General features: G+C 38.3%; 1 protein-coding gene across 1 annotated transcript in view; it reads left to right on the top strand.

The window, feature by feature from the left end:
* Positions 1-2536: 2536 nt before the first annotated feature.
* OTOGL (otogelin like) overlaps positions 2537-12995 on the top strand; it is a 93014-nt gene continuing 82555 nt past the window's right edge. Inside the window, exons 1-7 of the mRNA XM_063155872.1 lie at positions 2537-2615; positions 3584-3623; positions 4711-4759; positions 6850-6907; positions 8610-8708; positions 9416-9570; positions 12246-12367. Of these exons, the coding sequence (XP_063011942.1) occupies positions 2537-2615; positions 3584-3623; positions 4711-4759; positions 6850-6907; positions 8610-8708; positions 9416-9570; positions 12246-12367 (602 nt within the window). The remainder of the gene's footprint in view (positions 2616-3583; positions 3624-4710; positions 4760-6849; positions 6908-8609; positions 8709-9415; positions 9571-12245; positions 12368-12995) is intronic.

The following is a 12995-nucleotide window of genomic DNA, read 5'->3' as shown; positions in this document are numbered from 1 at the left end:
CCATTGTTTATAATCCTGGTGAACATTGTGATCTGTATATAAATTTAAGCCCTCTGAAACATTATGTTGGAAGATGTGGAGAAAATTTATTTTGACTTCAATGTACAAATATATATCCCCTTAAATGCTTAAATTTTATTTTTGAAGAAAAAATCTGTAACTTAAAAATGTAACACTGGCATTTTTAAAGTGTGGGACAAGTGCGTTCTGTATTGTGCTTGTTTTCTTACAAAAGCAATTATTTTCTAGTGCATTTTTTCAAGTTTTTCAGAAGTGCCAGTCAGTTAGTATTCTAATACTTGTGTAGATATTAAGTGTTGTTGACTTGATATAATTTGGTTTGATTTTTTAATCTCTTTCTTAATATAGTCCTCTGAGTTACAGTTCGGAGTACTTGGTTGAATAATTCTTTTTCCTTAGCTGACATCCTTAATGTGCTTGGGACTTTGCTGTTTCCTGCCTTGCCTTGGGCTGAGATGCCTAAACTTTATGAAGCCTATTGCTTTAGTTCTTAGAAAGTTCCTTTGCAGATAATAAGGCTTGGCCTGTTTTTAAATATTAAAAGTTAAACAACTGCGAAATGCTACATATACCAACTTTGCTATAGAAAAATTGTTAAAGAAATCCCAAAACCAAACAAAACTCACATAAATGCTATTTTGGATAGCTTTTTTTTCCTGTTAAATCAAAAGAGTTAATTTCTACTAATATTACAATAATTTAGTTGTGAAACTGCATATGAAGCATAGTGAGAAATACACTCTTGAGAAAGTGAGGAATCCCAGATGAGATTTCTCAAAGGAGCTTGAGTTTCCAAGAGTTTCTAAACCAGAGTTAGCTTGACAGTAAGATAACTGTCAGCAAGAGAGACTGGTAATGGAATTTGGAAGATGTAATGCTTGGTTTCATGTCATATTGACAGCAGTCTTGAGAATAGATTTATGAGATGCTGAAAGTCTATTTCCTATAAGTTCTCAAATAAGAGTGAAAGGTCTGTGAGTGACTATATCAATGTTTCCATATGGCCTAGGAATTTACTTTTTTTGCTTCTCTTGGTGATGTGGAGTGGTTTTGGATCACATACTGCAGGTGCAACTGAGCTGAGAGATGCAGTCCAGCTGCAGACAAACAGCCAATCCACAGGAACAGACCATAGCTACTCCCATAGAGGTAAAAACAAAGCAAAAATCTCTCTTGAAATGCAACTACGGGAATGTCAACTTCTCAGATCCAACATAGTTCTTAAAAATAAAATAGTTCCTAAATTTTAAACACAGGGCAAGGCGTTGCGCATCAGTTTCCAATAAGTACCCTTGTGCCATCAGTGATCCCAAACCTCCACCAGTGCTGTTGGCTGCTGTGTGGACCCAGGGTTTCGTTTTTGTCCATGCTTGGAGAGGCTGAGTTTTCATTTGCTTTCATTTGTGTGTCCATCTGGGGAGCAGGAAAAGGGGCTAGAAGGAAGGATGGGAGAATTTTTTACTCAGAGAAGTCATCAACTTCTAAAATTCTTTTGGGTCTAACCACACCTTCTGTAGCATGCTCAGGAGGTCTCACAAAGCACCTCCTAAGAAAAAAATGGAGGGTAGGCAAAAGATAGGCTTTGCAAAATAAAAGTATCAGCAACAATTTTGAATAGCATTATAAGTGTCTTTAAAGCTGTGCTTTCTGATGATTCTGTTTACATTATGGTAAAGCAGGTAAGATACTTTTATTTTAAAACATGGTAACTTTTAATTTTGGTAAAATTATGATTTTATATTTTGATGAAAATTAGAAATTAAACCCTTTGGCCCTGTTGACTTCTTCCTCCTTTTTCCTAATGTGAAGTGTTCATAACATGATTTATTAAGACCAAAATATAATTATCCTCTGAGAAGCCTTCTTTTGTGCTTTAAGCAAACTATACCCAGAAAGGCATTCAGAATATTCTTAAAAAGCTGGATGTATTATTTAATAGAAGTTCATCTCTCTCCTTTCAGGACAGAGAAAAAACATTACTATGTTAATATGTAAAACCATGTAGTTATAATTATATAGTGGTATTATTTCAGGGTCTTGCAAAAAAATGTTGCTGTACTAAGGAGTAGAGAATAGCCCTCAGCTCAAGCCTCAATGCGCACAAAGGTGTGTGACGACAGAAGGATCTCTCGAACCACCATGACATGGCAACATTTCTGTCATTGTCTGCTGTGTTATAAAGGGCCAATTCAACTCAACAGGGGAGTAATACTCGCAGGTCTGCTGGAAGTGTAACTAATACAGACTGTGCTGAGGAGCTACCATGCATTGCTAATGAGAGACATGCAGCCAGGAAGTTGTACGCAACACTCGCAAGGCTCATGAAGCTGTATGTAGCTACCAAGCTTGATGTCTCCTGCTCTTTTCCTATTTTACATTGCATTATTTTAAGTAATGAGTCCAATTATCTAACCTCTAAAGGATTTAAACACACTGTAGAAATACACAGTTGTAAGATGCCCTGTAATCAAAGCCATTAATTTGGATAAATTCCCTTTTTCCAACTTATACTGAAATGAACATTGTAGGAAAGCTCAGTTTAATGATACCGTGGAGTATATTCTTGCTTCATTCACTGCTGTCCACTTTGCAAGGTAAGAATTTTATTCTATTCTTTTGCGGTAATCCTAATTTCTACATATATTTTTCTAAATATTTTAATATTACTGGTTATTTTTTCTATCTTCTTTTTTTTGACCTTGCTAGAATTTGTAAATGCAATTTAAACAAGTATATATCATCATTCTCTCTCACAGGTGCAGAAACCAAAATATAAATTCTTTAAGAGTCAGTTTTTACATCTGAATTTGTTAGAAAACAATTATTTATGAACAAAGTCTAACTTTCTTGCCTTTCTTGCTGTTATTGTCAGACGAGTAGCATTTCATGGTTTTCAATAAGGTAAGATTTTATTTGAACAGACTGCACCTGAAGTTTGTTTAAACGTTTTTAGACTGCTAGGGTAAATAAATGCTCTTCTAGTTATAGAATTATCTTACTTTCTATATAATGCAACTGGATCTTATATATAGTTTCCTTGCTACAATTACAAATATTTCTAATATAATATGAAAAAGTTTTTTGTGGTTTTGTTTGGTTTTGTTTATTTGCTGGCTTGTTTTAAGCACAGGCTCATTAAAATTATTTACAATTCAGTCTTACAAGGAACAGTCAGTAAAGTATTATAACCCTGGAGGTTTGACTCTGGAAAGCTCTGTGTACCTGTTCTATTTCACCTGTTTACCTCTTCTATTTTTTTGTTCTGTGCCTCTAAAGAACTATGAGCTCTTTTTACTACTTCATGGTAGCAGGTACCGGAACTACAACCATGAAACCTGCAGGTAAAGACTGTGTGAGAGGATCAAATTCTTAGGAAGGAGAGAATATAGTCCTACATTCCTTGGATACAGAGTTTCTACAAAAGTGCCGTGGAAAATTCAGGATTCTTAAACCCCAAAATTCAATAATGTTGTTTTAAACTTGACATTGCTTGCCAAGGGGAGAGTGATGATGTAAAAAAAAAAAAAAAAAAAGTTTAACTTTGTGATTTTTTAATCTACAGGATCTTATTGCAAGCTTCCTCTTTTGAGAAGAACTTTGAGGTAAGTTTTTATTCCTTATTTGTCAAGTCCTACAAACAGAACAAGAATGAGCAAATGCAATGCAGTGAAAGCTAGAAAGCAAAATATAGCCTTGAATTCAATGTGTAAAATGTCATCTACATGTAGATTGGATGTAGAACACACTTTCAGAATGTTTACAACTCTTTCCCAAGTATTTACGTAATGGGCATGGGTCCTCTGTTTGAAAAATGGAGGTCCTTATGAAAAATGATACTTCTATGGTCTCGAGAAAGCTTAGAGGAATAATGGAATGAAAACAGCATGAGATCATGATTTCATGACTGGAAAAATACATTAAATGAGTATCCATCTACAGTTTTAACTGCATGATAAAATCCTAGCTGCTATTTGAAGCACAGAAAAGTAAGTGCTATACAGCCTTAAAATAAACATTTTCAATACTAATTTTCACATAGAAGCTGAAATCCAAACAAAACCCAAACTAGGCAATGTTCCTGATCCCATTGAATTAAATGGGATCTATGCCATCATTTTCAATGGAGGCATCAAGTTGGACGTAGCTTTGTGTATCTTATGACTTTCTAATACATCTAGTGGACACACAGGCATGTCAAATGATATGCCATCATGAAGTGTTGATAGAACTAAGTGTGTTTTATAGTTTGATGCTCTTGTTTCTAAACTTAATCACAAATTAAAGTCGGCTCCAGCTGGAGAGTCAACTCTTGCTATCAAAAGCACCATCAGAGTATATTCAAGCAACACTCCGGGGAACTTGTAGCCACTGACATGCAGCATGAAGTAAATATGAAGCTGGTTTACAATTTTGTATCCTGTTGTGTAAGTCTGTTTTGCCTATTTATGTCTCCCCAAAGCTCCAGGTATCTCCCTGTCCAAGCAGAGATTGGAGTGCCGCCCAATTCTGTAAAATGAGATACTGTCAAAACAAAAAAAAAAAAGAATCACCTTTTTAAATGTTAACCCAAGAAAGACCTCTTTGATAAAGTGATGGTAATCAGAGAGAAACACTTCTCTCTGGGGACTTGCTTATTCAGGTTGCTCCAGGGACCTTTGATAATACAAGATCCTTTTTGTTTTCTTCCAGAACTGAGTCTAATGCAACTCGACAGAAAAGAGATCTTGTAACAGCCGAGGTAGGTTATACCTCCAAAAGAAGGAGGGTGGGGAAACCCTCCTCCCTTTTCTGCCCTGGGCTTTTGCCATCCTTACAAATGACCCTTTGTGGGGAGATGGGCTGCGGTAACAGGAGGACAGTGAGGAGGAGCAGCTACTCCCCACCTGCTCACCCCACCTGAGCCGTGACCTAATGCCTTCATTCTCCCTCAGCAAAGCACTCAGCAGGGACCTACCCTGCCAAGCCGACTGACACACAGCATGGGAAATAAACCCAGGCCGTTCTCTGTGTTTTGTGGGGGTGAACAGGACCTGGAAAGCTGTTTGTGTTTGTGAGAGGCACAATGGCCGTGCCACTGGCAGGGCTCCCTCCTGGACATGGTGCCCTCGGCGGCTCCGGCCTAGCCCTGGTTCCCATCGCCCTGGCCCCACGCTGCCTCAGTGCTGCATCCCAGCAATGTTGAGCTGAAATTCAATCCTAAATGGAGGAATCTTGTTCCCCTACTTGTACACACTTGAGCTATGGAGCCCAGCCAGGGGTTATAAGCCCTTTGAAGGGGGTAGGCAGGAAGCCAGAGGTGGTCCCGCCTCAGGGTGTCCCGGGGAGCCTGCAGGCTAAACCAGGGTGATTTTCTCCAAGGCCCTTTGAGATGTGTGTGCTGCTAGGGAGTCAAAGGCAGCTGTGAAACACTGCCCTGAGGTAACCGAGCCCCCGGGAGAAGCAGGGCTGGAGGTGTCCTTGGAGGGCCCTCAGCAGGGAAGAGCTATCGCACCAAGGACGCTCTGCAAAACGGCGCAAAGGCCTAAAGCAGCTTTTGTGAGGCGGGCGGCTTGGAGTGGCTATCAGAAAAAATGGGAATGGGCCTTGTTGTGCAGGGAGGGAAGGGACACTGCACCTAGCACTGGAGCATGGGCACCAGGGATTTTGGTGCAGGGGGCCTTCCAGGTGGTGATTCAATGAAATCTGTTTCAGTTTGATTTTAAACAGATTGTACTACTTGGAAGCATCCCACAACATATTTCCATTTGAAAAAGCGAGGTGTAAGAGACCTTGGCAAGACCTAAAATGTTCCTTGCACATTGTTGTTAACTTGAGATCCATCAGTTCAAACTTGAGATGTGAAGAATGAGTGGAGTCAGGAGGGAAGAAAGAAATTAGTTTACAAGCAAAGACTAAAAAAATTTCTTAGTTGTACAGCTGAAGGCTGGCACTTAAGTCTGTGGGAACTGCAGAAAGGTAACTGTTTTTTCATAGAACATCAGATAAGAAATAAATAACAAACAGAGGAAAGAAGAGCTATTTAAGCAAAAAGGACCAGATTTATAAAGAAAGATACTTAAACTGGCCATGGATAAACGTAAGTGGGAAACATTAAAGTGCTCAGCACTTCAATCCTGGTAAACTTTCCAGTCAGTCTAGTGTGGGCAGAAGCCCCAGAGTACTTGCAGTCTGGAATGGGATCATTGGAAGGGAAATGCAATGTGACAAGCTGCAATATCAGAGTGCTGGGCCAGATGCAAGGCTTCCTCAGAGTGTGAGGCTCCCTGCTTCTGAACAGGAGGCAGATCAGGCAGATCTGCTTTCTGTTTTGTTTGGGATGAACCAAAATGCAATTCCGAAGGATGTCAAGGAGAACACAAAATCCATTGCAGCTAGACTGGCCATAATGGGATGATCTGGGTGTAGCATGGAGTATGAGTCAGGGGAGTGGAAGCAATAGAGGGAGCCCTTCAACAATGGGTATTTGAGTGAAATGAAAATGGGAGGTTGCACTCTCTCCCCTTCTTTTCCTTCCAAACGTAAATGCAAAACTTCCCATGTGGAACCTTGGTGATTCACTGGAACTGGACGCCATGGATGAGAAGCCAGTAGTGATCTCACATAGCAGCTGTATCTTTCTCCAATCTTCTCAAAAGACAGTGTGCTTCTTCTTCCCAGGCTGCTAATCCCTCCAGTAGCAACCATAACTGTGCCATGCACTGGCTGAGATGTAAATTACTCTTCTGTATTTAAAGTTCCAACCCAGTGTTTGAGTGCAAGGCCTCAGGTTTTGTCAATTAATTTTTAAACCACAAACACCCTGATTTGGCTTTTATGTTTCTCTGACAGGTTCAATCTGCCTCTCGGTTGCACCATCATGGGACCCTGATGCGGAGTCCACCAGGAGGTCAGTGCTGTCACCCTCATCTGCAGGAGGAGAGAACCCTGAAAATGCTGCCTCCCTCCTCTGTGTTACCATGGGCTGTGGAAGCCCTCTTCTTCATGCCACTACAAAATTCTCTCCTGTCTCATTTTCTCATTTTATTCATGTTAAATATATATATAAAAAAATCTGTTAAAATGGTACTTTCCAAATAGGGCCTTAAAAACCAAATCTGGACAACTAAGAAAGCCAATCTTTTGAGATTTTGTGGGGGTTTTTTAAAGTTTAATTTTATAACAATTTTTAATTTCTGCCACTTTTTTTCTGGCCTTGTCAGAGGATGTAGGTGTATCAGAGAGTCTTATAACTGGTTGTGCAAAGGGAAATGAATACTCAGGAAATGAGCATGAAGCTGCTCCTGTACGGATTGAAGCATTGGACAAATATGTAAAGCAGGTTTAAGTTACAGAAATTTTTGCAGAAGAGTTCACTGTAGGCAACTTCAATTGGAATTTTGGTATCCTTCTTAGAAAATGCCCAGGCAGGTGCCTTCTTTTGCATTTTTCTATGTAAATGAATATATGCAATTTTACAACTAAAAATTCTAAAAGCAGCAAAAGATTTCCCCATTAGGGCTGTTATAGAAACAATGGTTTTTGCTTTGTTGGTATTTTCAGAGTATTTATGTATATTTGGAAAGCAGTTCTTAAATGGAAAAAATTCAAAGCTAAGCATGGAAAGGCATTTTCACAATGACAGATGATATTCCTAACCACTGGTAGCTTCTTTGTCCCTTTACTGTAAAGGTCCCATTTTTTTTTCCCATTTAATGTCACTAGCAGCTTTGCTGTGCCTCACTGGAAGTGGAAGGGCCTGTTTATTTCATTTACTTCCTGCATTGTGCAACACTTTTTTAATCCCCATCAGCAACATTGGAAATTTTATATGTATGTAGAGTTTTAATCCTACTCCAAGAAGGCAAGCAACTCTCTGCAAAAAACTGGTGAAGTTTTGCTTTGGGACTAGCTTTCTTCTCTAGTTTTGGGGAATGATGATTTAAACCCAACTCAATGAATGATTAGTAAATGACAAGGAGTTCATAGCTTTCAAAAAGACTATAAAACCATTTAATGCTTTTGGAAAAAATTACTAATTATAACATAAAATAAGCCATTCCCATGGAATCTAAAGTCTCTGACTCCAGTCACCTCTGAAGCAGAAATAACCTTTTAGCTGACTATTTTTTTTAGAATGTGGGGAAGGTTGTTTAGGACTGATTTTGACTCTAAAATATATATTCTGGCCTGTTCATAAACTGAATGTACCCTTTGCAGTAAGGTTTAGGAGGGAGAAGCTGGATATATGTATAAATGATGCTGAATTTAGGGAATTAGAATGATCTGTGTCCTGTATATTTTGAGATCAGCAGGACTGGGATTTGATTTCTTTACATGGGAACTTGACCTTTTGTTTGCTTGGAGGAGGTTGACCTTTTGCTCCTTTGTTAGTTTATAAGTCTCAAACCAAATGAGAACCTTACTTCTCTTTTAACTAAGGAACAAGAAGGATTAAATTAAGCATATGTTAAAAAATTGAGATAGTGGTTGGTTAATTTTTTCAGCTAATATGGCGGCTCATGATTTAACAATAAAAAAATTTGGCTAGGATCTCTCAACCTCTTTGAAAAATACTGTATCTACTAAAAGGCTGGAACGCTTCCTTGCAGGTTCATGTCCTCAGGAGTGCCTTAATGGAGCAGCCTGCACAGAGGGAGGTGACTGTGACTGTCAGTTATTCCAGGCTCAAGGAAGCAGGTGCCAAATTGGTAAGTTTTTGGGCCAAAATAGTTTAGTATCAGCTTTCAGGAAGATTTAGGATGCAGATTTTGAAAAACTACTGTTACCAGCATATTTGTGATTATTCTGTAGCAGGACTCTAATTTGGCCTGTAGCTAGGAGGATTAAAATTATATGCATTATTAGGGACATATAGAAAACAACATCAGAAATGTCTGCATTTTGCACTTGGGCTGTAATGATATATAGATACCATAACAGATAGACCATTGTCTAGTATTGTCTAGTAGCCAGACAGCTTTTTTTTTTTTTTTTTAAATTAGATGAATAACCAAAAACCACTGCATTTCTTTTAATAAGCAGTGGACAGCTTTTTTTTTTTTTAAGTTAGATGAATAACCAAAAACCACTGCATTTCTTTTAATAAGCAGTGGTTTATTGCCAATTAAATCGCCTACTATTTAAATTTAACTAGTTTCTGGAATCTGCTGTGTGTAGGGATCAACAAGAATTGTCTTCCAGGATGTGCAGAATATCTAACTCCCTTGCTTCTACTTGTAATTAAAATGTCTCCACTGAAGCAAATAAAGATTTAATTATGATTGCACATGGCTAAAACTGCAGACTTAGGACTAAAAAAGAGTACTGTCTATAAAGTTGAAGGAGTAAGTCGATCTTTTGCACTAGCTAGTTTTTGATGACCACGCTTCTTGTAAACTCTGTGTGTTCTCTCCAGTACCTAACACTGGCAAGGACCGAGATGGGATTTGCAAATCATGGGGACAGTATCATTTTGAAACATTTGATGGCATCTACTACTACTTCCCAGGGAATTGCTCCTATATATTTGCAAAAGACTGCAGTACTCTGGAGCCCCAATACACTGTTTGGGTAAGTATGTAAACATACATTAGAAGTAAGTATGTAAGTAAACATAAAAATAAATAAGTAAAATAAGTAGACAGTAAATGTACCAAACTGAGCATTAATTGCTTAAATATAAAACTGTGGAAATGTGGGAAACTTCTGGAAAAGCCTAAACTTACATGCAGTAACTCAAACTACTAATGTAATTATAATCAAAAGAGTCAGTATATTAAAAACAGTATTTCTTTCTCCTTCGATCCTTAATGGGATATCGGCTCTCTCCCTTCTGGGAGCTAAAGTGGGTCTTAAACAAGACCCCAGAAACTTTAATAAACTTCAGCTACCAGGCTGTAAAAAAATATTGAGTTGCTGAGTTTCTGAGTTGCTAAGTGCAAACAGCTATCACTTGCCTAGTAGCAGGGAACATGAACGTGCTAGGCCCTAATTCACAGCTATTGGCATGCCATGAGAATCTGTTTCCCTGGCCTATGGGATTTGCTCCCCATCTTGTCCCCTCGAGGGATTTGCATTCTAATTTTGGATTACCTCTACGTCATGCAGAGAAGATTAACTACTCAAAAGCTTTCAACTTGACCTATGTATGGAAAGCACTCTTTTTAGTCATTTATTCAAATTGCTGAGTATCCATGGTTAATGACTGTGGGCCAGGGAGAGTTCAAACCTATACCCTCTTTGAAGAGAGATGCCCTATTTGTCAGGCTGGTGGTTACTGTGGGGAGGGGATACAAGATCATTCTGTTACCTTATTCACAATGGCTGGGATTTGGTGCTGATGGGGCAGGGAAGAGACGACAAGAGGGGTCCTCTTTTGAGCCCATGTGTGTACAGTGGTCTTAGGCATGAGGGCAGATCTAGATGCTGATTTCTGCTCTGTTTTTCATTTAGAAACAGATGACCTCTTCTTCCCTCAGATAACAGCACTTAGTGAAGATAAATCTACCATTAAAACTGCCATTTCTACCTACTCAAGTTAGGAGAGACACTGTTACGCCTGCCTTTCACAATTTCATTTTAATTATTTGGATTCTATATGCAGCTGTGACCTCTTAAAGGTTTTCAGAAAGTGCTGTAGCAAAGTCCAAGACTATATTAAAATCTGGAATCAATATGTCAGTGGATTCCAGTGGCTCTGGAAAGAGAGAAGGTTCTATTTGATTGCTGGAAAAAATGTCATGTTTTACTAAAAACTGAAAATATTTACTCAGCAAAGTCATAAGTAATGTGAGACTGTAGACAGACTGGGCAGTGGAGAGACAAAAACCTTGCCAAATCCTAACATCATGGTCCTTCTGGCTTTAATAATCAACCCCACAAGAGGAGAAGAAAACATAAGGATTATTTTGATTTTCCTTTATTGTGTTTCTGTCTTGGGATGGGTTTACATAGAAGCCATTTGCCAGGTCTAATAACTTTTATGTTGTCTTTAATTATGATTATCTTTATACATGTAAAAGCTCTGAATGCTTTTCCTGATCTAGCTTATTTCAGCCAGAGAAACAGTAACTGATTTTTACTTCCAGATTTAGTGTCAGTCAAGGAAGATTTATTCAAGTATTCATGAGCACTGTATGTGTTTACTCACAGATGTTTTCTTCAAAACAGTTACATTTACAGCCTCCATCACTATGTTGGTAAAATGTTCCCAATGACAAATTTATTTAGCTTAACAGCACTGTCAAGTAAATAGGTAATGAAATTCCCATTCTTCTCAGAGAATGATGACACACAAAGTAACATAAGTCATATTTGAGCGATTTAATCTCTGTCTATATTTTAATCTGGGAAATGATAGGCATCTAAGATGTAAAACACATTTCTCTCTCCCTTCAGTGGTGTCTAAAATAAGCTCATGGGCTTTTGAAGCACACCAGGACATCCTACAGGTTTGGGTGGCTCATTCCCGCTGAGATTAATGAAAACTGTGTAAGCTTTGCTCAAGCACAAACCCACAGTTTTCAAGTCCTGAGAGTACTGTATTTGAGCAAGATAAATTGGTATATGACTAAGCCAATCCCCTGGCTCATATGTATAATGGAGAAAAGCACACTTCAGAAAAGTCTACCTTTCTTCATTAGCAGGGCTGGAAAACCAATGCAAAATGGATTTTAACAGGTCCATGTAACTTAGATGGCTGCTGTAATCTGTGGGAGCACTTCAAAATCTCAAGAAATCCTGAGTGGTTTAGGAGGGCATGCTGTAGTTCAGCTTGTACCAGTCTCAGCTGGCAGGGAGAGTGCTGCTATTACACTGAGGTTCTGTATGGTTTGTAATCCTGTTTTATAGATCAGATCTCTAGACACAGAGAAGTAGGGGTGTTTCTTCAGTGCAAGTAGCGAGCTCCACCTTTGGCCTCTATAAGCTAGTTCACTACAGTGTCTCTGAAGTTTGTCAGTGTAAAATGCCTGACTCCTTTATCCAGTTTTCAGACCACTGGCCTGTGATGATATGCACTATTAAACAGTTGTTGTATTTCTCAGTAGTACTCTGTAGTGTGAACTTTGAGTTTTGCATACCTTTGTAATTGTGACTTTGCAATATTCTAGGTATTTATTTTTAAAGCTCTTTCATTACTTGGAGCATAAAAATGTGAAATATCATATATGAATTTAATAAAAATGGTGCAAAATTATTGAAGACAAGCATTTACTCTTATTGTGTGTCTGTTTTTTCCCTCAAAGGTTCATAACAGTCCTCACTGTTATGGTTCAGTATATACTTGTCATAGGTCTATCAGCTTATTTTTTTCAAACCAAGAAGAAATAATGATTTCAGGACATGAAGTAAGAAAAAATGGAATCAGGTAAGTGTTCTAATGGTGAGTTTTAATATTTTATTGGGAAAAAGATAAAGTGGAGTTTGGGAAACTGAGGATTCTTACACAATCCAGATAAAATAATTTGATCTGTACCTCTACTGATCCCTTGCTGTTCTGTATTGGGGCTGATAGTGCTCGAGTGTGAGCAGCTGTGACAGTACTGATGTCATACACGAGTGAGGATAGAATACACTGTATTGACTGTGTTCAGCTTCTCAGCTGTAACCTAACAATTATTTATTCCTTCTTTTTACAGACAAAGTCTGTGTCAGGCAGTCCCAGCTAATCCCTGGTGCATCCAGATAGCATTTTGAACAAGTCAATCATTATTTATTCTTGGTAGCCATGGCTAATATAAGACATGATCGTCTTCTAGATGAGTCTGAATTGGTTAAAAAAAAGATCTTAAGCCCCTTTGGGGAAAAAAACTCCACAAAATATCTCTGAGGTACATCAAACCTCCAAATTTACCTTTGTTTTTGTAAGAGAAAGATGTGTCTAAGGCATCCTTTATGCAAAATAAGTATATTTTACTGATTGATAAAGTACAGAAATTTCAAGAAAGTTGTTGAGGTGCTTTTGCCATCCCCTTTGTAATGCCTTTAGTATCTGA

This window comes from Melospiza melodia, chromosome 4 (genome assembly GCF_035770615.1).
Source record: "Melospiza melodia melodia isolate bMelMel2 chromosome 4, bMelMel2.pri, whole genome shotgun sequence".
Classification (NCBI taxonomy): Eukaryota; Metazoa; Chordata; class Aves; order Passeriformes; family Passerellidae; genus Melospiza; species Melospiza melodia.
Note: the sequence above shows the minus strand (reverse complement) of the source record. Positions and strands in the feature narration are given on the sequence as shown.